The 27,667-nt window shown below is 40.0% G+C and overlaps 1 protein-coding gene across 1 annotated transcript in view; it reads left to right on the top strand.

The window, feature by feature from the left end:
• The window catches only part of LOC146332539 (hatching enzyme 1.2-like), a 39,365-nt gene extending 12,874 nt beyond the window's left edge, over positions 1-26,491 (top strand). Inside the window, exon 9 of the mRNA XM_084724171.1 lies at positions 26,394-26,491. Coding sequence (XP_084580297.1) covers positions 26,394-26,491 — 98 coding nt within the window. The remainder of the gene's footprint in view (positions 1-26,393) is intronic.
• Positions 26,492-27,667: the final 1,176 nt, after the last annotated feature.

Here is a 27,667-nt window from a genome sequence, read left to right as displayed (position 1 = left end):
AACTCTGTGAAGAATGCAGGAAGACACCATAACAAAAAAAACCCACACAGTCTGTGTATTACTGCTGCAACCTGAGTTTATCTAAACACTTTACCACTGACTGAAGTAAATTAACTATAGAATAAAGCACTTTTCTCTAGCTAAGTGTTGGTTTTTCTCTCACACACCGAGAGAGAGACTCACTTCCCACAACAAACCTGATAGACTACTTCACACCCACAAGACCAGCTTCCAGGAGGGGCTCAGTAAGAGCAACAAAAACACCCACTGCGCCTCATCACATAAATTCATAATATAACATAATACCCAACACCCCTTCATAGATTTGACCAGTGTTTATTGCTCTATTTATTGCAGCAGAACTTCATGAACATAAAAGCATTCATTACAAAAGATTTATCAAGATCCTTTAGTGACATTGAAACTTTTAATTTGAGGCTGAGGGTGTTTTCTCTTCCCATTAATGCAAATCACAGCGATAAGATGCTGTGTTACCTACAGGGGAAATGATTCAGAAACAGGGCAGGTTCATAAACAAGCTTTTATCACATTTTGCTCTTTGCTGTCAAGAGTTTTACTAATTTTACAAGGTCAGTTGAGGCATGCACGTTTTCACTGATAACCTTCACAGTACAAGCAGACAGACTAGTCAGGTACTGTAGCCTCCTGATGACCAGGATGAGAGGATTACTTAAAAAATGCATTCAGATACAGTTACTAAATTCTAATAATTATAATAATAGATTAATAGCATTAATTATGCACATTCAAATGTTCTTTGTTACACTCAAAATTCAAGTAAACTGCCAAAGTTGACATATATATATATATATATATATGTATATATATATATATATATATATATATATATATATATATATATATATATATATATATATATATATATATATATACATATATGTGTGTGTGTGTGTGTGTGTGTGTGTGTGTGTGTGTGTACATACATACACACTCACACATATGTATGTATATATGAAGTCACAGGTGGTTAAACAATAAGCTAGCTATGTTTATTTAAAGTGCCATTTATCACTGGCAAGTTTTTCATATAGGTAAATGGTACTACTTGTTGAGGACAGTGAGGGAATATTTGAAGTCATCCTGTGCGGCTTCCGTAGACAATGAACAGGAAGTGGAATTTTATTGTGAAAGGTTCTGTTGAGTAACTAAACAAGTGGACGGTGATGCACTGTTGTTGTTTTAACATTGGCGTTGCCGCTGAGCCAACTCAGCGTGTAAATTAGTCTCATGTCATCCATAAAATGTGGTTACCGAAGAAGTAAGTTGTGATAAAGAAGAACAAAGATATCAATTATATTTACCGTCCATATTTTCCATCCACATGATGTGTCGTGTTGCCATGGCACTATCAGATGCTCTGTTGGTCAGTTTATGTAGGTGGAGTCTTAAAAAGAAAGTCTCGAACAACTTGTTGCTCTCTGTCAACTGTGTGAGACAGATGTATCAGAAATTAATCTGAATGTCTGATGGCTATTTGGAAGCAGTTGTTCGGTCCTTCTGATAGATTATGCTTCCTTATTGGTCTTTTTAAAAAAGAAAAAAATCTAATACTGTGGTAGACAGTTAAGACTTGAACTCCCAATCACTTCAACACAAAACACAGATTATTAAATTAGCATTCGAGAGAAAACAACAGCCTGTATCCCATGAGTCTTTGTTTTCTCTCTCCACATATTGGGTTTCTATTGGGGGCCATATGCTGGAGTCGCTGTAGTGGCAGGAGACTAACACACACAAACACACACATTAAAGACATTTATTTTTAATGGAGAAGTGGGACATGATGGCATTTTGTTTAAAGTGCTGTGGGATGTAAATGTTATTGTTCGAAGCGTCTCTGCTGCTCTCGGGTCAGTCCAACGCTCTTGTTTAATTTGTCTGCAGGTTTCAGGAGGCGGGAACGTGTCTGCAGGCGAGTGGGAGGCAGAAGGAAGAAAGAAACACCTTTCTTCCCTGTCAAACAGTGACCTTTAAGGTGACGAATGGGTGTGGAGGTATCATTTATACAGGTGTGTGTGTGTGTACGTGTGTGTGAAGGATAGTCAGGAGGTAGGGAAAGATCTCTCACATACACACACACACACACTCACACACACACACATCCACAGGGTGGTTGTGTGTGGAGGAGTAAAGATGAGCGGCTGGTATCTTAGCAACAGCACGTTAACGGAGAAGAGGGGAGAATGCGTCGGTGAAGGTGGATGGTATACCAAACTACTGAGACTCTGACACACACACACACACACACACACACACACACACACACAGACAGATTCATTCATGTGTCAGGGCTCAGCACTAATGGGGTAGTTTGTTGTTGGAGCTCCTGGACAGCAGACTAAAGGTTTTCTCTCTGAGCTGCCCGGTGCTGTCAGCTGAGTCACGGAGAGTTGTTTCATGTTTTCAGGACTTCAGCAACATTGTGAAAGCTGATACTGATATTTCTTTGGTTACATGTTTAAAAAAATTAATATCTCTGATCTCATGCCATAATATTTCAAGTAAACCATTTGAAACACTAAATCCGTTTCCATCTGCCTTGTTTTTATGTGCATTGTCAACTTGAGCAGCTATGCATAAGATCTGAAAGAAATTCAAAATATTGTGAACAAAAAAAAGTTTTTGCACTTGGTTGAGGTGGAAAAGTGGATATATTGATAAAAAAAAAAGTGAAACAGAAACAGGAAGGGCAAATGAATCACAACGCACAAGAAGCAGGTGACTTAAAACTTAAACGCCCACTGAAGAGACTAAAAATAGCAACAAGTGAAAATATCAGATGTGTGTGGAGCGATGAGGAGACACTTACCTTCTTGAAATTAATACAAAAGACAAAAATAAATATATTTCCATCATGTTTTATGCGTTGAAGCGCGCAGCTCCAAACATGTCATTAAATGCATGCATTACATTTTAATCCTCTGTGGTCCATTTTGATTCATTCAACAGCCCACATTTAAATGTACAACATGTAACTTCTGCTGCCATGTGTTTCTCTTACAATAAAACAATCACAAAACACGTAGTTTGATGACGTTGTGAAGTTGCGTGGGGTCATGGGAGTTGTTGTCTTCACTGTTAAACAACCACAATTGCTGGCAGAAAATGTGTTTTCTGACGTTTCCCAGACTTCCTGGAAGTTATAGCAATGCCACCAGTGTCAGTGGTGAGTGTTGCAGGAATTATGTCCTGTCATCAGTACAAGAGCTGTGTTTCAGTGGACGAGTCTGCAGAGAAAGTGAGATAGAAAAGCCACCACAGAAAAAAAAACACTTCATGCTTAAGGAGAAAAGGGAAAACTGATCAGCTCTTACCTTGTTGGACATCGGGGGACTAATTGATGTTGAATGTTATTTCCAGTACTTTATGATGTTTAAAACTCCTTTATCGTGTCCTGTGGTTGTGTCTTGCTTGAACTATCAGTTGCATCACAACTTTGGGTGGCACTGCTCCATTTTGTCTGCAACCTTAAGATTTCATAAACGTGCACAAATATGAAGGAAATGAATGCAGAGTACAGACAGAAGTGCCTGTCTGTATCCCAATGTGTATCTAACATTTAACATAAATGAGCCTTTATTTGGTTCCCGTCAGTTTTCCTGTGTGGCCCTGAATCATGCTGGCTCCCTAAATTAGTCATCAAAATTTTGAGAATCCTTTGAATTAGATCATCTCATGGCACCTGTTTCCTCTGATATGGTTTAATGGCATCCAAGTGGTGAATCCGCACCACCAGCTGTTTATTACACATTTGCATAACAGTAGTAGATGGCAACATGCATTCATTAGTTTTCTTTTGCTGTTTTTTCTGGAAATGTGGTTTAAATTACAATGCATTTGGGTGTAAACCAGGCTACTGAACATCATGGGACACAGGCGCTCTCTGCTGCTTGTTGCCATTATTTCCCAAAGTCTGGGTGCAGCCCAAAAATGGGTCATGTGGTTGACATTAATAAAAATTTTCAATTTCATGGCAACTGTAAAAGCTCCATCATTACTGCACCACAGGAGCATAATCATAAATATTCAGTACAGTCATGGAAATCATAGAAACAGCTTCAGCTGTGTCTGGGATGAGCAAGGGGAATTCTTGTCAGGCAGTAAAACTGCATTTGTATCTGGATAATACATGTTCCCTGTTTACTTTACACCCACCGGAATTTCTTTGAAATGACTTCTTTAAAAGGAATAGTTCAACATTTTGAGAAGCAGCTTTCTTCAGAGAGTTCGAGCAATATCGAACATCTCTTCTAACTCTTGCTGAGAAAGAAAATATGTGTAAATATGTTTAGAATCATTCTTTTAAATACAGTTAATTTCCATTTAGCTTTGCAAAAAAAACTGAATTCTTCCAGGCTGTTTTTCTGTGAGCGATGGACAACACATCAGTTCTGTGGTCTCCACCTCACACAGAGAAAAGGCTCCAGCTGCTGCTTAAAATTGAATCTAACTTTTTTTTTTCACTGCTTCCCCGTTGTCCTCATCTTTTTGAGTCTCCCTCAAGTTTGATCAAATCCAGATCTGTACCTTGTGGCCCGCCTTGTTATGATGATGCCTCTTCACCCCTCTCTCGCTGTCTGACTCACTGTCTCCATCTCACACCCTCACACACACACGTCTCAGAGGTGTTTCTCTCTTCCAGGGTGTGAATGGGATTGGCTTCACAAGGGACCAGAAAAGATGCATCGATGCATGGATGGATGGATGGATAGACAGATAGGGGGTGCTGGGAAGGACAGACTGAAAGATGAGGGAGGAAGGTGTCAGAGAAGATGTCAGGTGGGTGCACACTCCACAAGGTGCACAATGGATGGAGGAGTGATAGAGAGAAAGACAGAGGAAATTTTGTTACTGGAATCTGATCCGAGTCGGATTTTGCACTTCAGATACGTTTTTGGAAACACAAAGATGAGAGCAGAGAGGTGATGAAGAGGAAGAGGAGAGGAATAAGTAGCACAAATACTAGAATGCTAGATTAAGAACAAGTCTCCACTGATGCACCAATGAGATAAAATCTCTTTCTGATTAAAATCACACAGTGTGTAAACAAAATACATAGTTTAACTAGAAGTTTTTAAGAAGACTTCAAGAAATATAATATCTTTGATGTTCATATCTTCATATTTGTATATCTTGTGATTTATTGGACAGATTTTTAAAATAACTGTCAACATGAAAGCAGCATCGATATCCTGAATTTCAGTCTCATATGAGTCAACCTGCCTGATAAACATCCACATCTTGTACCTGGTCTGCACAGCACATTCTCATTTCAGCTTGTTGAATACCAACGCTGCTTTGTCACACCACCTCATGTCTCAAACTGATGCACAAAGTTCCCTTTAGGGTCTGCATGAGACGCTGCCAGAGAGCCTTTTTAACACTTTTAATTTTAATTTGGTTACATTAAGAACTGAACAGTGAAAACTTAAGTCACGTGACTTAAGTGAAGCAAGTCACAATCAAAAGTCAGATGTCAGATGTTATGTAGCATAAAACTTTTAATCATATTCAGGTTTCACATGGAACACAATCCCCCGTCTCCTAACGTTTTGGTTTGGCTCATCCCCACCCCACCTCCTACGTACAACTTTCTTGTCCTTATATTATGTTGTAAGCCATACATGGTTGTACCAGTGAGAACTGGATACAGTGTTGGCATGAAGCCAGCTTATGTTATGATCTTCCATGTATGCTTCGGCACTGTGCAGAGACTTCCTGTAGCTGAACAGCTAACTTCCTGTTTAGCCTCTGCTGAACTGAATGAGGATGAAATTATTTAATCGTGTGGCTCTTCTAGACTTTCCAAATGTTGTCTAGACTGACTCACAGGATGCACACTGCGGTTATAAGTCCTGCCACTGGTGACCTGCTTCAAACGGCATTGCAGCATCCACTATTTACATTTTCAAAGTCCCTGCGAAACAAGAACAACCTCTTAGTCGTAGCTTACAAGCTGAAAACTGCAAATTGGCGCCTGGGATGCAAGTGGTATGAACAATCACCTGTTACCTTTTCTTATGCAGTAATGTAGTCATTTTAATATCAGAGCTCACCTCCCGATGTGCAAATGCTCCATCAAAACAAGTTTCCCCCTCAACGCTATTTTGCAGCTGCACTGTTACTACTTCCTGGGCTCAGTGGTGCCCAAGACGACTGTGATTGGTTTGAAGACATGCAAACAAGGTAGGGTGTTTGTTCCTCTATAGCAGAGTGCGCATGCTTGTCTCCAGTGCTGAGGGCTGTGGAGAGACGTCTGGCTCTGTGAGACTAAATGTTTTCTGACCAAATGGATCAAAGTTCATGGTCATTTCACAGGGATGCTCAGAAAATGTGTCCACTGTTTTAGAGCCATTTCTTTCACAGTGTAGGGCCAAAGCCAGGGGGGCTGGTCTCATACAGCTGCTAAAGTGTGTCTTCTGCATATGTATGTGTCACTGACAAAACATTGGTATTCGACAACTTAGGATTCAGAATGGACTACATATTCCTCCTGAAAATTTGAAATCTTCAAACCTACATTTTCTCAGACTTGGAAAAGTTCCTCACAAAAACAACAACTGTTTTCACAGTGTGTCCCAATATGAGTAATATTAATGACTGAAAAACTATTCTGATGTATACATGTTTCAGTTATTGGAGAGGCTTTACAAGTGGAATTATTGGTGTGATGGTTGATCAGGTCATCTCATCAACTATTGGATGAACCGACATTCATGGTACCAAGAGGATGAATCCAACAGACTTTAGTGATCCCCTGACTTTTCCTCTTTGAGGTTGACAAAACAAATTCACATCCCGCTTACGGTGAATTGTAATGACTTAGGTGATCACTCAGAGCAAATATCTGGAAAACAAATGACGTCTCCAGCAACCTCAGCTGTATTTTCTGTTGAGTGCTAATTAGTGAAAACTACACTACTACCTGCTAAATCTAATCATGTTAGCATCAATCATCACTGTAAGGATTTTAGCATGCTAATGTTAGCATTCAGCTCAAAGTACAGCACCAGAAAGCTGACAGACTGATGAGTAAATAATAATAATAATAATATACATGATATTTTTAAGCACCATTCAAGACACCAGCACTTTAAAATAAACAATACAGTCAATACATATTAAGAAAAGGATATAATAATGATGATAACAAAGAGTATTGTTGTATATATGGAGACAAAAGAGCATTTTGACCAGGAAAAGCTGGTCTAACAAGGTGGGTTTTCAGTTGTGATCTAAAAGAAGCAACAGAAGTGGACCTGCTTTGCCACTGAGACAGAGAATTCCTGAGGTTGAGACCAGACACAGAAAGCTCTGTCACCCATAATACAGTCTGCATCTGTTATATTTTACACATAATTTATCCAATAAAATGCAATTTGGGGGGATCAGCTGAATGTTAGCACCTTACAAAGTGGCACTTGACCTTGGTTGTTCATAGGTCAGAGTGACGTGTCCTTTAAAGCTATCATCAAATGTGATAAATGGTGAAGTAGCTCAGTAGATGAAATGTGTTCCCTTTCCTTCCTCTTCCACCTCCCAGTCCAGCAACACATGTGAGAGAGGTGGATCTGAATGCAAACAGAAGCTTATCTGACTCCACATCACTGCTGTTCTCCAGAGGCTCGGCGCTCACCAAGTCAAAGTCACTTTGGAGAAATCAAATCAATCCCTGAACAATTTGGGGGGGAACGGATTCAGACGCTGCTCGACATGTACTTCGTTTAAAGCACCGACACCTTATAGATAAACCCAAATTTTTCCATGTGCGTGTCTTTGAAGACTGATGTGCCGATTTAATAAATGTCTCAAAAGCTTACAACAGTGTACCGGGAGCCTCTTCTCTGCAGGACACTGAGATGTGAAAGTTTTTTTTCTAAATCTGCAGGGAGATATGCTGTGTTGAAAAATCTCTCTTTATTCTCAGGAAGAAAACTGATGTCTGAGGCATAACAGCGAGGGATGGAGGGTAGGGGGGATTGGTTAGCAGAGAAGGCATGGTGAGAGACACGGAGGGTGAAGGACAGAGTGTCATTTCATGTACAAGACATATCAAAGTGAGGTTGGAAGGTGAGGAGGGTGGTGAGAGGCAGATGTGTACAGGGAGGAAGAAGGTCCTTGGCACTGAGCAATATCCTCCTCCCAGTGGGTGTCATTACAGACCGGGCGCCTCTGATCAGTGGCTTTAAAGACTCCACAGGGCCACACACTGATGACACAAGTATTAAAACACATAATTTTTGTTCCTTTCCAGCCCACCACCTCCAACCTTCGCCCCTTTGACATTTTTGTCTGTTGATTCTTTAATGAGGCCACAGAAACGGCCTGCTGGACGATATTCTTGATTTCAAAGGCAGCCGGCTGAAGGGTTTTTAGGTAATTTATGATTTCTCAAAAATGAGAATAAGAGTACACAGCCATACTAGCAGCTCTGATTGGCTGTACTAACGTGCAATGGTGCTTTAGACTAAAAGCTACACATTTTAGTTTAGTGCATAGATGAAGCTAGACTGAGCCACTGCAACTGCTGCTGCATGGAGGATTTATATTTGTAAAACTTTACTTGAGCAGAAAAAAAGATTTAAAAATTAGTGACAATGTCACAATATAAAATGAATGGACCGAGCGGGAACTTGTGGCTGAGGACAGTGGGAGGAACAAATGTTCTGCACAGAACATGGTGCAAACACTAACAAAAAACATAAAACAGTGAACTTACTTTACTATTTGGTCCAGGCATGATGGGAAATGGTTCTTCACTACTGTAAACTGATAAAGTTACGCATTACACCTCCTGAATCTGGTGAAACAGAAAGTTTAAAACAGGGATCCTGAGGGTACAGCTTAACATTTTTATGCCTCATTAAATCATGTTTTTGTAAAAATCTGACATGGGTTGATGGAAAACTGGGACACAACTTTAAAGGGATGGAATTTTCATGAAAAATTTAAATATTTTAATAGCAAATTTATCAGTAGGTATTGTTGGTTTTAAAGTTAAAAGGCTTTAATGCATTTTTAAGTTTATGAAATGTTTTGTTTGCTTTTAATCTTTTTAATTTCTAAATGACATATTTAAAATATGTAAATCCTTAAATAATACATATTCACCAAAAATGGAATTAGTAGAAAGGTTTTTCGGTAGTTTGTTGTATTCTTCATCAGTAACTTCTGAATGTAGATTTTTTGAAAGTTTGGGAGCTGGAGGACACCATGTTTCTCTTTTGGGACATGGGCTACAAAAAATGTTTGGGAACCCCTGACCTATATAATAAACATTAGTTTACTCTACAGTGAGCAGTAAATTAAAGTTCTGAGCACGTATGAATGGATATTTCTAGTGTCACATCAGGGTTTTTCCCTGGATGCTTTTGAGACAAAGTGTGCTTAAGTGACAAAATCACAAAAGCGTCCAGAGGGATTTGAATTTTATACCAAGATGGAACAAAAAGATAAAATAACATTTATTGTGACAAATGCCAGTTTATTTTGGTACCAAAATCAGCATGAAAACATTTAGTTGCAGATCTTTCTGTGCATATGATGGAAGATGAGACAAGAATGATGAAGGAAAAGAACTTTCCAGTGTCACCAGTGAACAGGTATGAATTTTAATAAAAAGTATTGATGTAAAATAGAAGAAGCACTGAACACCAGTAAAGAGAGATGTGATTTATTTGCCCGGTGTAATGGGTCTAATAATGTTTGGTATTACAAGGTATTGAAATATCTGCAATTATTTTCTTTTCAAATATTTACTTAAAATAAATGAATTGGCACCAATTTAGTATCATTATTTTCACTAATATGGAAAAGTCAGCATGAAGACTTGGTATTTTTTGTTGGAATGTTGGAATAAGAGAAAGGTGTCCCATCTTTGAATGAGATACAGTGATCACTGTCAATGCATTGCACTGTGGGATTGTTAGCAGAAAGTAGTGTCCATCCCACAGATTTGTAGTTTGGGTCATTTTAAGTTGGGTTGTATGAGTTATGTATCCACAGTCAGTGTATTACCTGCAGTAGATGGCGGTCGACACACCCACAGTTTGGAAAAGAGGCAGGAGAACTGGTGTAGGAAGTTAAGCAATGTACCTCTGTGGACAGGGTCAGCAGCAAAATGTATTTAAACCACCTTAAAAATCAATATCAGTTCAAGTGCACATATATTTAGAATATTTTCACAGCTTCAGTCAGGGAACCACCATCATAAAAGCCACATATCGCTCTCTCTCAGTTTAACCAGATGGTGGGAGCAATATTTGGCATAACGGTGCTTTGAAAACGCCTGTTGTTCTGGCAGGTACTTAGGTTGTCACGCTGAATGTAATCCAGCAAATCAAATGAGTAGCTTTTTAAAAAATGCATTTTGCAGAGGCAGCATTGATGATTAAGTGAAAGAAAGAGGCGAACTGAGGCGGCGATTTTCCTCTCTGTGCTCACACCATTAAATAAATTCTGCCTTGTTAACTATACATATGAGGGAAAATGTGACAGAGTAAACAACAATGCAAGCGACACAGCATGCCTCGTTAAATCTGAACAAATCATCTATCCTGTGTGTGTGTGTGGCCATGCGTTTATATCCCGGTATATGTGAGTGTGTGTGTGGGTGTCGGAGTGAGGATGTGGGGAGGTGGCTGATACTGGCTGGATCTGGGGCTTGATCTGCAACACAGCCTGTCTGCTCACACAACACACACTCTATAATTGGACTCAGAGGAGCGAGGAGATCCGCCTGCAGGCTCCGGATTATGCTGATATATGGCATATATTGGTACCCTAACATTCCTATCTCATATCTGGCTCTATTGCAGCCCTGCATTTAGCACACGGGCAAAGTAAAATGAGGTGAGACTAGAAAAGACTGCCCTGCCACCAAAAAAAAAAAAAAAAACGTAACAGAGCATCAGGGCAAACTGTCATGTCAGAGGCAATCTGGGATGACTTGACACAAATCAGCTTCTAGCCTGCTGTGTTTTATCTCCAGAAACATTTTTATTTCAAACAATAGATCACTCCTCTGGGGCGTAAGGCACACAGACAGACAGCCACAGTGACACACTCAAAAGACCTGATTTACAGCAGCTCGTTTATCACAGGCGATTGATTTTGATCTTAGCTCAAGATGAAAACTGCGACAAAATGCTCGGGAGCGTTTGGGAAACACCCATAAATGACAGCATGAGTGAGGAGGGGAACAGAGTCTCAGAGGTGCCGATGTCGCTAACAGGCTAAATCAAAACTATCTCAATTCATAAGTAAACAATAGTGAAATGAATGATTAAATGGACTGCACTGTTCTTTCACTTAAAGCTTAAAAATGATTTAAAAGATCTAATAATGATATTAATTCTAAAGCTTTAATTTGCTTCCTGATTTTGGATATTTCAAAGCTTTTAGCACCATATTCTGCACCAAGACCTTTAGTGACCAAAAGCTATGTTTTATTAAGTTTTATTGTGCAGACTCTAAACAAAATCTAACTATAAAGCACAACAAAAGTTGCCTCTTTGATGAACCTGAGCAAGTCTGGTTGCCTGCGATAACCCTGAGCAAAAAGTTGGTAAAGTTCAAAAGTTTAATCAAAATTCAAAACACAAAAAGTTATGGAGCAGGTAAATGAAGAATAAAACCAAAAAGACACACACACAGTCCAAAAACTAGAAACCACAGTGTAACTTCAAGGAAAAAAACAGGATGATTGATCACAAAGGATGAAGATGAACTGGCAACTATGGAGGGAAAGACACAGGACTAAATACACTGGGAGGTTAATCATGGACAGGAGGAAACGATGAGAAATCAAAAGGGCAGGGAAACAGACACCGGTTCACTTGATTGACTATTTTGTTATTAATGCAAAATGGTTGGTGACTAATTTTTCGTCAATCAAATAATCAATTAAATCACTAATCACTGCAGCTCTGTATTTGTCACTGTTGTTTGAAAGGTGCCATTTCACTGACTTACTCACATAATCTGTGGTTTTTGAAAACATTTCCCTTTTTCCACTGTCTTTATCACTAATGATACTGAGAACTGAAATATGCGTCTGCAGGTCCCACCAGCAGCATTTCAGTGATTTGGAGCATTTTGATCACATGATTTTGAGCCTCTTTCGTTGATTTTTGTGCTTCTACCACGGATAACTGGGTTATGTAGTTTAATCATTCCTTTTCTGGACTCTTTACCATTGTAAGTCTGCACCAGGTCTTTTATTTTGAAAACTGACGGAATTCTCTCTGCTGTTTCTCTGTCTGACTTCCTGCCTGCTCTGCTCTGTGCAGCTTGATGCAACATCCAGCAAAAACAGACTCGGCTGGTATTTGAAGTGAAGCAGAGCGGACAGCCATTTCTGGGACGAGTCACGGCGCTGCTGGTGGAATCACAACCAAGTATGTTTCATGTCATGCCTGAGTAGAGTTGCCCCCACCACCACCACCACCACCACCATTCCCCACCAGTCAGCGTTCACATTAGTTATGTTGTTTTGTACCTGAGTACACTGCATCATTATCTGCACATTTGTTTCTGTTGTTGCTATGGTTGTTGAAAATCCAGCCAATCACAAGATTCCAATAATAGTTCACTTCCTTGTTTTGGTACTTTACGATTCACTTACACACCTGATGTGAACCGTACTCAAGACCACCTTTTCAAGTGGAACCAAGTATGGATCAGTGAACCCTGCTGACTTTGCGGTCAAATGTACAGGACCTGATATGAAAGCTCCCAAAATGCTTCAGTGGTGTATGAGTTCCTATAAATACACAATACATGCGGAGCCTATCTGTTCATTAATGAGGATATAAATTTAAAACTTAGATCACTGTTTCTCAAAGGTTTTAATGCCATGTACCACCTCAGAAAATACTGAGCTCTCCAAGTACCACCTTATCATTTTTGTGCCGTTTGCTGCAGCATTTAACGCAGCTGCTCACTTTATTCTCTGATCTGCACTTCTCTTTGTAAAATGTAATAGTTGTCATAGTTGGTAATAGTTTGCTTGTAACTTGTAATCACAAATGACATATGTACGTGCTACGTGCATGATCGTTACAACATAGCGGGCTGATATTAAAACAAAAATTCAGAAGAGACTCAACTTTTTTTACATTTCAGTGATCTCGGATTTTCATTTGAAATTTTGTAGTAGTTTTATAATTAATCTATTTTGTTTAACAATGAGATTTCTGACATTCTTCCACGTACCACTAGAGGGAGCTCACGTACCACCAGTGGTACACGCACCACGGTTTGAGAACCTCGAACTTAACAGTCTCGTCCCAAATCTAATATTCAATTGACATTTTAATTACGTTGTATAAATATTTAATTCCGCAACCAGAAATAAGGGTTTTGTGTTTCTACATCAAAAATATTCATCAGTAATTCAAATCTATTCAACACACCTGATACATTGTGAACAAATTAGACTGCGTGTCCTTGTCTAATCCGTGCCCTCGTTTAATGACGTGATTCTAATGTGTGAGTGGATTCGTATATTGAGAGCTGCGGCTCATGGCACAAACAAAACACGCCAGGTGTTTGATGTCGGTGCTGCTCGCTCTGCATCACGTCCGGCTTTTCACTTAAAATTCAACTCGTGTGGTTGTCTTGTCCATTAATTTGTTTCAGTGTGAACGGCGGAGATGTGTGTGTGAGTGCGTGTTGTGGTTAAGTAGCTTTGCTCAGTATTCATGCTTTGTTATGGGATGCAGAGTGTTGCCATAGAGGAGAGCACAATTCATTTGAGCTCATTATGTGGCTGGCTGTGAAGCTGTCATTAGCAGAGTCTCAGATGGAGGTAATGAGAGGAGAGTTTCTCCTCTACAAAAGCTCTTTAAAATCTGGAAGGGTGGAGGGGGCTGACAGACAAAAAGGCTCACCTTGGGACCAAACTATAATAAGAGATATATACGGTGTAGATCTAAAGATGCAATAAACATAAAGTGCTGACACCTGGTCCCTGAAGCAGAAAGAAAAGCCTATAGAACAAAAACATCAGAGGTTTAATAATTAAATAGAATAAAAATACTCAACAACTAGATCTCTGTTCTGTGGTGTTCCCCAAGGCTCTGTCCTGGGCCAGATGCTGTTTGCGTCATGCCTGCTTCCAGTTAATAAGTAATTTTAAAGGTATCTTCTACCATTGTTATTCAGACGATATTCAATTATAGATTTTGTATAAGCCTCAAATTGTTTCAATACTGGCTGTTCTACTGAATTCACTCAACTCTAAAGATGGCAGATAATTGTCTACAGTTAAACAATGACAAAACACAAGTTCTTATTTCTTTTTTTTCAGTCGCTAAGGTGATGAAAAGTCTTGGCTTTGGGATGCTTTGACTGATCATCTGACAAAAACTTGTCACTTGAAGAAGAGAACTGCTGGAATGAGCAGCAGCAGAGGAAGTTGATGTTATGTAGCATGAAAACATCGGTGATCAGCTGCAGATCTGCCAGACAGGAAGCACCTGGGCGCAGAGCGGGGCTGCACATGCTGCTCACATACCCGCCCCTGGGACTCACATCACAGCTGGGGCAGACAGCGCTGCGACCCGTGCACAGAGCCCAGAGACCAGGGCAGGGCTGCTTGCCCCTCTGGGACTCACACCACAGCCGGGGCAGAAAGCGCTCCAGCTACTGGTGTTTAGGGCGGCGGGCGGGGGATACACATAGCTAATGTTAGCCACACTAGTGACAGTGATTTTTTGATGCAACCCACCAACATTCAAGTGCATATAAAAAAAAGAATGAATGAAGTTAGAAAAAAATGTTTTTTGTGTCTGAACCTAGAAGATCTGTTCTTTCTTTTTGATATATTCCATGTTAATATATTCATAGAACTGAATATTCTGTGGATGTTAAAAATCAGTGAATTTTGTTAAAAAAAAAAAAATGCTGGCGCCGGCTGGCAACTTTTTTTTAAAGAAACACTGGCGGAGAAAGAGTTAAGATAAATTATCCTTGGATGCTGTTTTCGCTGGGGAACGCAAGTTTTTTTTTCTTTTCATTTTAGGTTTGCTACTCTAACAATATTTGTGCAGTGACATCTATTTTTATACTTTTTTGTTTCAAAAGTCTACCTATGAACAAAATGTCTCTTACTTTGTCTAAGTTGCACACTGGATCAATGATTAGCTTAAAAACTACAGCAAAACTTTCTTCCACGAGTAGATACAAAAAGTTTTTTAGTGTTCAAACTCTGCAGTAACATCATTCTGCACAGTGAAGCTCAAACATCCAAATGAAGTAAAAATAAGCAAAGCACATTTCTGAGTGGAGGAGGACTAAAATCAGAAGATTTCTTCCACTAAGGACAACAATTTAAGATATTTCCAGGGCAGAAGCAGAGGAGCTATCAGACACTTTTCAGGGACATAATAAACATCTGGATCTGGGGTCTGTCCATCAGAATCAAAGAGCAGAGAGCTTCTAACTAAAGCCACCATTTTGCAAAGTTTCTACTTCCACAGGGGTGAGGAAAGGGACCATAATGCAATGCGGTTACAGTCAGGGACTGTTGTCGATAATGTGTGAAATACAATGACCTCTACAGTGACATCTGAGTCATACGAACAAAAAGCCCACGGACAACAGTCTCTCTCCAGCCACACATTTTGTCAACTTATTTTCACTTTCTCCACCAACTGTGTTTGGAATGACAATGAGGGATCCTGCTACATGTGGGAATATATCCAATGACATCGAAGCCACAGAGGCAGGATGAGGAAAATTTATAAAAAGTGTAAATACTTGACTTCGTCGTGAAATAACTCATGGAAAACCCCAGAGACTGGTGATAAGCAGCCATGTCAAAGTTTCCCGGGATGACGATTTGCTCTAATTTCACAGCAGGTGTTTTGCATTTGACAGTAATGAGAAACACCTGCTTTGATATTCCTGACTGGGCTGTAGTGCAACAATGATTCCTCTGCCACGGCTGATTTAGACTTGATTTACTCTTTAATGAGGATTCCACTGCAGGAACTGTAGGTTTTGTGTTTGTGCGTTTATGCGTGAAGATCAATTTAGATGCCTGAGAGTCTTGATGACCATCCAGTCGATAGTTGCTGGTCGAGGAGCTGTGGCTCAGCAGCTTTAGATGCTCCTGTCAGCTCTGATCAGTGTGATGGAGCAGAACGCAGGGGAACAGGGCAGCAATGTGCCACAAGGGTTACTGCAGTATCAGGAAAACCAATATCTGTCTTTGCGAAGTCTCAGCTCCAGCATATATTGCTGCTCTCCTGGGAAAGCCTTTTAACTCCAGTTTGGGTGATCTTCACGTTATATCAGCTGAAACTGTGCTCTGCTATGGGTGGAAAAAAATGCATATGATTGTGCCACGTAATAATTTTGAACAAGATTGATGCTGTGTTTCCACTGCATGGTAACAGTCGGCTCTACTCGACTTAGTCTCGCACAGGCAGAGCTCTCTCCTCAGTGTTGGAGAAAGGTCTGGCATCCACACTCAATCTGCTAAGGAGGAAAAACGTCACAAACGTCTTGGGCGGTGCTAAGCCCAGGGTGTGGTGACAGTGATGCTGCAACATAGTGTTAAGGGAGTGTTGTTGCACGTTGGGAGGTGAGCTCTGGTATTAAAATGACTACATCACAGCAAAACAAAAGGTAACAGCTGTTAGCTTGTTTGCATTCATATCCCAAGCACTAATTTGCCATTTTCAGCATGTAGGTTGTTCTTGTTTCCCGTGGAAAACGAAAAGGGATGCCACAATGCTGCTTGAAACAAGAAAACAGTGGCAGGACTAAAACCCGCAGTGTTCATCCGGCGAGTCATACTATACTTGACTGAACACGCTGCAGCTGGTACCCCTCAATCTAGGTGAGGTTCTTAGCTGATCATCAAGACACAAACACACAGAAACAATAGATCTCTTTTTTGTTACTTGACAAAGTTCATGTCAACCAATGGGAGCAGACTGACCGACTCATAGATGCTTGCTCAGTGGATGGATTATTTTCCTACAATCCCTAATTGGGCGATTGGACGAATATATCGGCGGTTGTTTTATAGGGGGCAATTTTTGTCACTTTATTTTGATATTTTAATTATCTGCACGGGTGACAGGTGCTGCTTAGTGATGCACTAAGTGGTGCAGTGCACATCCACTGGACCAGTGAGAGGAAAACAGTCCACAGAGCCCATAAACTATTTTCACATCTAACACGGTGAATTAAGGATGTATTTCAACCAAACTAGAGTTGGCGATTGTTCTAACAGTGGAAAGACTGACTGAGATAGTTTTGGTGAGTTTTATTTTGTTCCTGTCTGTCAAGTTTATGTGTTTGAAGTGTGTGTGTGTGTGTGTGTGTGTGTGTGTGTGTGTGTGTGTGTGTGTGTTTTAATACAGACTTAATCAGGCAAAAGCTAATCTTAGTTTGGTAAAAGAGAGCAACTTCGTTGCAGGTCACACACATCTCCCAGCTTTTGTCTTATTATGTTTAACCATAGTTGTCCTCAGTTTTTTTCTCTTACTGGCAGTGGCAGCTGGTATGCAGTAAAACTTTCAGCCAATTTTGAGCCATTACTTTTTCCCAACAACCCAACAACACAGCAAGATGACATCTGGCCTTGCACTCTAAGGTCATCTGTGTTTTCCTCCCCTTCAGGGCAAAAAAGTTCTTTCTATAAAACATTTTCCTCAAAATGAGAAAAATAGTCACAGTTGGTCAACATGGATTTTGCTTTTAGGTCCAAAAAGAAAAATCTTCACATCAGGCTGAGTTTGTCCATCGCTGCCAGAAAACAGCAGTATTTAGCAGTGTTTATATAATCTGCAGTGTTCCTCTTGTACTATTCTGGCGAAGTGAAGCAGCACTCAGATGCACCGTGTGTTGTTTGGTGTTTGAGGTGATCCGTCTGTGTTACCATTAATTCACATGGTAACATGTTGGCAGTGAGCCAGCCTATCAGAGAGCCTCTGGAGAGCCGTGTGGGAGCTCTGCCTTTACTCAATAACAGCACAGACGTGCACACTCCACTGACCTTGAGAAAACGTGTCTATTTTTCTCCTCTTCTCCTTTTTATTCTTGTATCCGTGCAGAGTAAAAGACATCCCAGAGATTTTATTTTTCATTTGCTTTCATTTAAAACAGCCTGAAGGACACGAAGCGGGAGAGTATTTTGGATGTTACTGAAAAAATAAATATATAAATTTTAAAAATGGGAAAGTGACTATTCCCTAAATCCAGCTTTGGCACGTTTGTCGAGGATTTTGTTACTCAACATGCTTGAGCAGTGTCCAAGGGCTGTGCTAGAGGAATGGTTTTCAAATTTTTCATCCTGTAGTCATAGCAATGCAAAGTAGCCTCTATAACCAACCTAACCAACAAAGGCAACAAGTACTAGGTGAGTGAGAAAAAAAATAAAGTCTCTTTAGTATTGTGATTCTTTTTTTTATGATTCCTGAATAGATTTTTTAAATATTTTAATATCTTGGTGTGTTAGCTCGATGCTAACACATAATTTCCTATTGAAATGCTAACAGAAATTAGCATCACAATAATAGTATTGTCTTAACAAACAAATCTATTTGACTTCACATACTTAACATAAAACAACATGTGTGTTAAGACTTTCAGACATATATTTCCTCTGCTCTGTACAAATAAACTAATAGCTGCTGATTTTACTGCTAACAGTTTACTACAAAAAATAATTTTATTTATCACTTTTATATGCAGTATAGCAATGATGCTGAAAAACTCAAAGATTGACTGACATGATGTAAATTGTTTTGGGAGATATGACTCATGTTGTACCGTCTTAAAAAGTTAATTATTCAAAGCATCCCATGGTCCAGTGTTTAAAAATCAAACAAAAATCACAATATCAAATCACAATACTTGCAAAATCACAATCACGATACATATCAAATCAGCACCCAGGTATCTTTTTAGTATCGAATCAGGAGATAAGTGTATCGTCCCAGCCAATCAGAGGCAGAGTTCCCAGAGTGCAGGTGGACAAAAAATAAGCTGTCAGTCAATCAATCAAGACCTTTAATTCCCTTCATCTGGCAACTGCAGAAACGGCTAAATCTAGGCTTCACTTTGACGGAAGGTTTTTGACTTTGTAGGACAGGTACAATTTGCCTCTCTGTTAGTTCTGATATAGTAAATTAAAAAGTCATTCATAACATACTTTTACATAGTTATACTGTGTATTGCAGTAACAATGTGTGGTTGTCATAACATCACCTGACATACCATTTGGGAACCACTGCTACAGAGTCCTGCAGAGATGACATATTTTTCTAGGCCTGTGCGGAAGTAAGCAAAGGTCTGGTTTCCCCCACAGATTTTTGAAGTGTAACGCAATCACCAGAAGTAAAAAGCTAAGTTAGACTATAAATGAACTACACGACGGTCACATGACTTCAATGTCACCACTACTATGACTGTAGTTTTCAGTGTGATAAAGTTTAATGTCCCAGACAACCTCTGTATTCTCATTTAGCCACTTTTTAAAGAAACAACCACTTTTTTAGCCTTTTTTAAGATACGAAAAGGCTTTACAAGTCAGGAGTGGGTTATTTACTGATGCAGAACAAAACATGATACACACTTAAACTTTTACTTACATTTGTGCTGTTGTATCTTTGGGTGTGGAACGGTTAAACAAAAGTGTGACAACTACATAATGCTGCAGGAATGAGTCCTAAAACCCAGAAATTAGTTTGCATTTTTGCACCTTTGGTCCCCTTGTCTCACAGTCAATGGTCCTGAATGGATTTTAAATGGCAAAGACCAGCATGCCTGGCTAACTGGCTTATTACACACAGATTTTGCCTGTCAAGGACCAAGAATTAGAATAGTTTGTGGGTCCCATTCAGGACAATCTTGAGTAACGTTAGCAGGTCTTTACTGGATTCAGATAGATATTACATTTTTCATACTGCACTGCAATGCAATAAAAGATCAGTGCTGCTCCTCTTTTCCTGTGTCCTCTGTATGGATCATCAACCGGTGCTGACTTGTTATCTGAGGCTTTAGCCACAGTCTTTTCTACATCATTGCACAAAGCTGTTATCAATTACTGTTTGTGCGGTATCAAATGAATATTTAGGAGCCTTTTACAGTTGTCAAACTTATGCTGCAGTCACATGTATTAAGGCAAACAGTAGACGGTCGAGAATGTCAGCGATGGTAGCAGTAAACTTTAAACGTTTGCCGTCCTCCATGGTGTAATTTATGGCCAATCTGGACAATAAGGAGCTCATAATTCTGGTGGAGCAGCAAACAAAAAATAAAAGAGTAATTTGAATTTTTTATTAGAATGTTAATAAAGAGCTATGTCTTAGATTTAAATGCAACATTTGAATAATTTGATAAAATAATGGACATAAAATCATTTTATTCAATTATTTTAATCCATTATTTGTAAACAATACAACATCAACATGGCAACATATTGTCATGAGTGTTTTGCTTTTACTGTGCTGCCAGTCTGTTGGACTGTTTAATTTTCCAGTGCCGTCAAAAAGGTGTTATTCGTCTGACGTTTGCCATCTGCCTGAATCCATGCTAAGCAGCATTAATACACAGAGCTCACGTTAGCATGACAAGCTAGGCAGGTACCGCTTATAAAACCTAGATGCATTAATATTTATCTCCATAAAATCAATGAGGAGCTGCTTTTCAATCAAGGACGCATTGGCTAAGAATCTTTATAAATTTGCCAGTGTCATGTAAACTGTGCTCACGATGCTTGACTGTAAAGATTAAAAGGTACAACAGAAAACTACGGGGAGGGTCAGTTGATGAATTGGAAATCCATCTCATTAGCTTGGAAAAAATACTCAGCAGCCTTCTGACTGATTATGTAGTAATTGTCAACAAATTTAAACAAGTGTGATAAATGTTGTTGCTCTGCAGTCAGTGGTGTTTTCGCTCTGTGGTACTGAGAGATGACATAAGAGATGAGCGGTGGTGTAACAGTTTGTGGATGTTCATTATTGCTTGCAGCTAGTGGTAATCATTCAGACGGTCCTCCGAGACGTCAGACTGGTAACTGTATCGGGGCGTATTTGTCTCACAAGGGACCAAACAACCGATTCTGTTTACGTCTCGCTGTATCTATTTCCAATGATTGTATGTGGATTTAAAGGACAATCGCAGAGGGATTTGAAGTAGCAACAGCAGCTATTTTAAAATGCTTACTGTCAAATTGATGTCGTTCAATCACCCCCATTTATTTCTAAACGGCACGGAAATAAACAGCACTCTTCTAATCAGCTAATTTAGCCATTTGTCTCTACACCCTTAATTAATTTTAATACATTTAGTAATTACTGTATAGCTCAGCATAATGATTCTGTCAAGCGGGCCACTTAAAATGTCACAGCAGGTGAATTCTGTTTACTTTTTGTGAATTTACAACATAGCTGGAACACTTACGTTTTTAAATGCATGTTGAACTTATTCAGGAAAGTTTCTTTGACAGATGCGGTTTCTGAAAATACACGTGCACACATGTTTGGTCAAAATCCAGCAGTGTGGAAAATATATTAAAATAGTCTGCCAAGGTGGCTCATTGCTAACAGCAGGTATTAATAGCTCTTCATTCCCTTCTGTCTTGTCACACTGCAGCTATTTCTTGCTCCAGAGGGAGCAGGTTGTTGCAGGAGGTGTCGTCCTAAATGTAGTCGGATGTGAGCTGCCCTTTATTAACAAAAGGAAATTAACAAATTTGCAAGTTGTACTTAGCAAACCCTTTCACACGTGCTTGGGATAAGGTCAAAGAAAGATTTTAAATCTTTCAAAGGGTTGCAGCAAACATAACACAGAATGACTCATCTGCAGTCAAACTGCATTACACCGGTTAAATAATGTATCAAGAATTATTGATGAGTAGTGTCAGTGTCAGTGAAATCAAATGGAAATCAAAGAAATGCTGCCCAATAGATCTTTCTCTCAGCAGGTTCTGGTTGTCAGACAGGTGTAGTTAATAACATGATGGCTGTGGTCTACAGATGCTGCAGTGTCAGGGCTGTGTTATTGTACAAGCAGGTTTATTGATCAAGACCTCATTCACCTGAAGCATTTTTGAGGCAAAGATGATCATAAATTAATTTTACAAACTTTCTTATGCTGGGTTCAGACTTCAGGATATTTTTTGTTTTTTTTTACGATGGTCACTGTGTCAGGCGATTATAGAGTCATAAATTCTTCCCCTTTCTTGGTCAAGAGACATGACAGACCACATGCTGCTCCTTAACCAATCATCACTTACTTTAATGATGTGAGACAAACATCCCAGAGAACAACAAGGAAAACAAACATTTGCAGTGTGTATGATACTGGCTGTCTTGTATTCAGAAAAGCCTAAAAAAAAAGGGAAGAAAAGACAGTGGTGACCTTTCCTCGTTTTCAAAGTTCCCCTCACAACACCAACATCATTCTTTTTTTGTTTCACCATGTTCACAGTAGCATGCTATGCTCCTGTTAAGCTGACCACACTATAGGAGTTTTAAGATCCTAACTGATTTTGAAATCTTGCTGCTTCACACACATTAGGAGAAACTTCACAGATTATCTTCTCTCTAATCTCAAACACCCTCACACTACGAGATCTGATAATAATGGCACACCACAAACAACAGGATACTATTAAGATTATCATGCCAAAGAAGAGAACTTTCATGCTTCATGTTTGGTGAGACGCTGTTAGCATGGGTTGTCTATAATTCAGCGAGAACTGGCAATGATATTTGAATAGTTTTAATATCAAGAGTAATATGCAAGCTACATAACATTAGCCTCAAGGGCTAGAGTTTAAAGTTTCTTGGTGACTGTCTTTTACTTCTGTAATGATGTAAAATTTTAAATATCAAATACGTTTGTAACATGTTGTGGTATTTGTTGTGAAAGGCAAAAAATTCTAACATGCTAGTCTTTTTTGTTGGGATGCCATGAGCCGTCCCAGATGGAACACCAGTTGTCGTTCCCAACGAGACCCAACACGTCTACCAGATTGGACTATAAATGGTTTGATGTTGTGTAGTCTGAACCCAATAAAGTTTAAATTCAGAAAAAGTGAAGCGAATTTTTTGCTAAGCTTCAGTGATAAGAAAGTCTGCTGTTAAGAGACAATTCAATAAAGAAAAGTCAACAGTATGTGTCCTGCATGCTATATTGACATCTCAAGGTAAACTACATCAGTATAGTTCTAAATACATATCTGGCAGCATTATTCTGCACTACATTTCATTCTGCTCTACTCTATTCACAATGCATTCATGCCCAGTCTTTTCTATCTCTCTGGTGGTGGAAGCTTTGACATCTACATCTGATGAAACTTGGTGCAGTCTGCCTTTAAAGTGCCCCATTTTAAACCATTTTACATGCATATCATCATCTTTTATGAAGCCGTCAGCAGGCCGGTGCAGCTTCCTCCAGCCGTTTACCAGCAGAGAGCCAAAGAGAGGCTCCAGGCCATGAAACCCTCATGCCACCCCCATCTTAATATACCCCATCATCCCTAACCTCTGTGATGCGAGAGCATCTATCGGCCTGCGAGGGGGATAAAGTAGCCTCAGCCTGCCGTCTCCCCCATCGCATCCTAATCATCGAGGGAGAAACAGCACAAGACAGGCGGGCAAGACACCCCAGGGAAATATCAGGATCCAACCTGTGAGGAAAAAGTCTGAGTGATGAAAACAGAGAGGGGGGAGAAAGATGAGATGAGAAGCAAGAGACAGGAAGTAAATGGCACCGAGAGAAGCGTGAGAGAGGGGGAAGGTGTCAGATAAGAGGACAAAAAGGAGGAAAGGGAAGGAGGGAGGGGAGGAGAAGAAGAGGAGGAGGGGGAGGAGGAGAGGTGAACGGTGATGGCGAAGCAGAGAAATTGCATTTTGATGGAGGCAAATTGAATCAGCTCTGCAATGGAGGCCTCAGGGCAGAAAGACAGATTGAGACGGTCATGTCAGCAGCGAGAGATTACTGCCACCTGTGAGTGTGTGTGGGGGTCTGACTTAGGCTACCTTTGGGGACACATTTCTGACTAAAGACCAGTTAATTGGGGACGGCTTGTGCAACTGACGACAAAAGCCATGTCCTCTAATTGGGAAAATGCTGATTTTTGCATCAGTATTCAAAGTTAGTAGTAAAAGTTAGACAAGTCTCCAGGAAATAAATGTAAGAGCCTGTTTACATCTGGTGTTAACATGCATCCTGGATGATCCGATCACAGTGGACAGCTCTAAATATCAGTGTGAATGCACCCAAGATCTGATGGCTCTGCATGATCACATACTTTCTGCAGTGGTCCAGGAAACATTGCAAACACACTGCTGAAAGAATGTGGTCTCTCTCTGTCTTACCTGCAGCAGATATTTGTGAACACCTTAGCATCCCCAGACTCCCTTTAAAAATTGTGCAATTTTGAGATTTACTGACTTAAGAGAATCTTAGTAAACTTTGTGAAACTCTGCCCTCAACAAATTCTTAATTATTTGGGCCTTCTTAAAAATTTGGCAACTGTTGTGACTTAAGTTACTTCTTTCTTTATGTAACACCATGATTAACATGATTATGGAGATGTAATCTTTCTAATTCATTAGTATCAGTTCATTGATTAAGAATTTATTTTTTTTAACAAATTTTTTTCACAATTTATTTTTTTTTTTTTAAATCAGGTACATCATGTCCTCCAAGCTTAAGAGGAAAACAACCACCCAGATTGTTACCACCGCTAACTAGAAAAGCCAGCATCTGTGATGGTGTGGGGGCGTGTTAGTGCCCATGGCATTATGGGTAACTGTCACATCTGTGAAAGCACCATTAATGCTGAGAGGTGCATACAGGTTTTGGAGCCATATATGCTGTCATCCAGATGTCTTTTTCAGAGACGTCCCTGCTTATTTCAGCAAGACAATACCAAGACACATTCTATAGGTATTCCAACAGCGTGTCTTCGTAGGGAAAGAGTTCAGATACCAGACTGACCTGCCTGCAGTCCAGACCTGTCTCCCACTGAAAATGTGTGGTGAATTATGAAGCACAAAGTACAACAACAGAGACCCCAGACTGTTGAGCACCTGAAGTCTGAACCAAGAATTGGAACAAATTTCAGTTTCAGAACTTGAATAATTAGTGTCCTCAGTTCCCAAACACTTAGTGAGTGTTGTTAAAAGAAAAGGTGATGTATCACAGTGGTAAACATGCACCTGTCACAACTTTTTGGACCGTATTGCAGGTATGTGTATGAGTGTTTGACTGTATGTCAAAAAGTTTTAGCACATCTTTACATTCGCTTTTTATTTAAGTTTTACAAAACATCCAAATTGTTTTTGAACTGGGTTGTATACAGTGTCCCCAAAAGCACCTAAGTGTGTGTGTGTGTGTGTGTGTGTGTGTGTGTGTGTGTGTGTGTGTGTGAGTGAGAGAGACAGACATACAGACGCGTCCACACACACACACACACACACACACACACACACACACACACACACACACACACACACACAATTTCCTTGTCTGGATTTTCAACTGAAATGGCATCAACATACACTAACAGGATTATGGCCGCTGGAGGATAAATAGAGCCAACACAGGTGTGTCTGAAGGGACTCAGCTCTGAATCCAAAATGAAAAAAAAGTCAAAGTCACATTGAAGAAATCTGGACACACACGCTCAACAGTCACACTAAACAATGACTCATCAACAGTGATCAACAGTGTGAAGAGCAAAATATCTGGATGAGCCACGTGATCTGCTCTTAATTTACACATTGAGGGTTTAAAATATCACATGAGACGTGATAAACAGCAGATTGCGTGTTCCGTGTGAATGTTCTCTATGTTTGTCTGTTTTCCGCTGTCATTTATGGCTCACATGGACTCCCTTCTGTCACACATCGCCTCTGCTGCACCTCCAGGCAGTTTGTATTCAAGGCAGCGATTTCAAGTCACATTTACTTGTTGAACAGGTTTAAATGCAACATGAGCTGAATGAAGCAATCTACAAATTTAAAGCTAGGGTAGGCAACGTTGTTCTGGTATCCTTGAGAAATAATTTCATAATAACCTTTAAGCATATTGTAAATCAAGTGGTCTAAGTCAGAACTACATTTCTGCACCTTCTCTCGGCTCTGTTTTCAGGCTTCAGGGGAATCTGGCCCATAACGGTAGACTTAAACCAATCACAAGTCATCTCAGCGCTGGCATTCCTATTGGCTGTTATACTAGTGCAGATGCCTGTTCACGTTCCTGAAGTCACTGAATTATCAGAGAGAGAATCTTAAGAAAAGTCCAGCTAATGAGCAACATGTTCAGCGCAGGAGTTTGTCAGCTCACCCGGTTACTTGAGACTTACCCTTCAGTTGTGGACCAGGCGGAGCTGAGACACAGAGGCGACAAACAGCTGCTCAGAGCCAGGGAGCTCTGGATGAGAGGGTCAGTGGCAGACTGGAGCTTCTGAAGGAAGAAACACTGGAGCTGGTCTCATGCTGACTCCATGCAGGAGGGGAGCTCAGAGTGTATGTTTCAAACTTTTTAGATTAAAAAGCAGATTTATTTTCAATCCTGCTTCTCAACGCTCTGCATCAGCAACCCACGAAGAAATAGACCTGCAGACCAGCCACATGAGAGCTAAGTGTATGTTTTTTTAAACTTTTGTTTGGATTTGTTCTCATGCTCACTTGTAAACTTGTGTGCAGCAGCGATCATGGAGGAGACAACTGCACTGTTTACAGCAAGATAATTAGTTTCTCTGTCCATGTCGACTGCTGACCAGAGAAGAAATGTATTTCAAAGTCACATCTTGAGAGTAAAGAGAGGAGGGATGTAAAGGACAGAATCAACTTCTCTGCTGAGTTCTGTCTGTACAGACACACAAACACTGAGTCAAACCATGTCCCGCTGATTTGCATTTCCATGGACCTACTCTGGAGTGGGGCCAAAGTGAGCCCGGCTCATGTCCAAGTAGGCTGTGGTCACATCTCATCGACCACGATGAGCACACTGATCATGTTTCTTGTATTTTGCCTATGATTCAGTAGGTGTGATCATTATAGTCCACATACATCAAACTTGATGACGCGCCCAAATCTATTAGAGCCATGTCACACAGTGTGGCTTGTAAGAGTGCTGAAATCTAGGACTGCACAATTGATTGACATTTTAGCAAAATCGCAATATGGCTACTGAAATCTCACAGTCTGTCAGAGGCCTAAGAGCTGCTGCTCTGCAGTGACTGTGCTGTAGCCACAGTGAAGCTGTCATATGCCTCCTCAGAACATTAAATAATTTGAGCAAAGAGTAAATATGTCTAATGCACAGCAGTAGTCATCTGTGCAGTAATGAGACATAGGAGTTACCTGGATTAAACTGTGCATGTGTGTGGCTCATCACTCATCAATACAAACACAGTTGGTGGGCGTTCAGACCAAAAACAAGCTGGAATGAAAAAACACACACAAGAGACTGCACTACTGAGGATGGGTTCACTTCAGGTACTGGTGAGACAATGAAATATGATCCAGAATATCAGTCTGAGCAGATTCATGAGGTTGACGGCTTTTTATTACAAACCAGATCAGTTGATGATATAATGAGGAAGAATTTTACTGCTCTATAAATTTTATCTTTTGTTGGA

Source organism: Lutjanus erythropterus, chromosome 1, assembly GCF_056507025.1.
Source record: "Lutjanus erythropterus isolate fLutEry1 chromosome 1, fLutEry1.hap2, whole genome shotgun sequence".
Classification (NCBI taxonomy): Eukaryota; Metazoa; Chordata; class Actinopteri; order Lutjaniformes; family Lutjanidae; genus Lutjanus; species Lutjanus erythropterus.
Note: the sequence above shows the minus strand (reverse complement) of the source record. Positions and strands in the feature narration are given on the sequence as shown.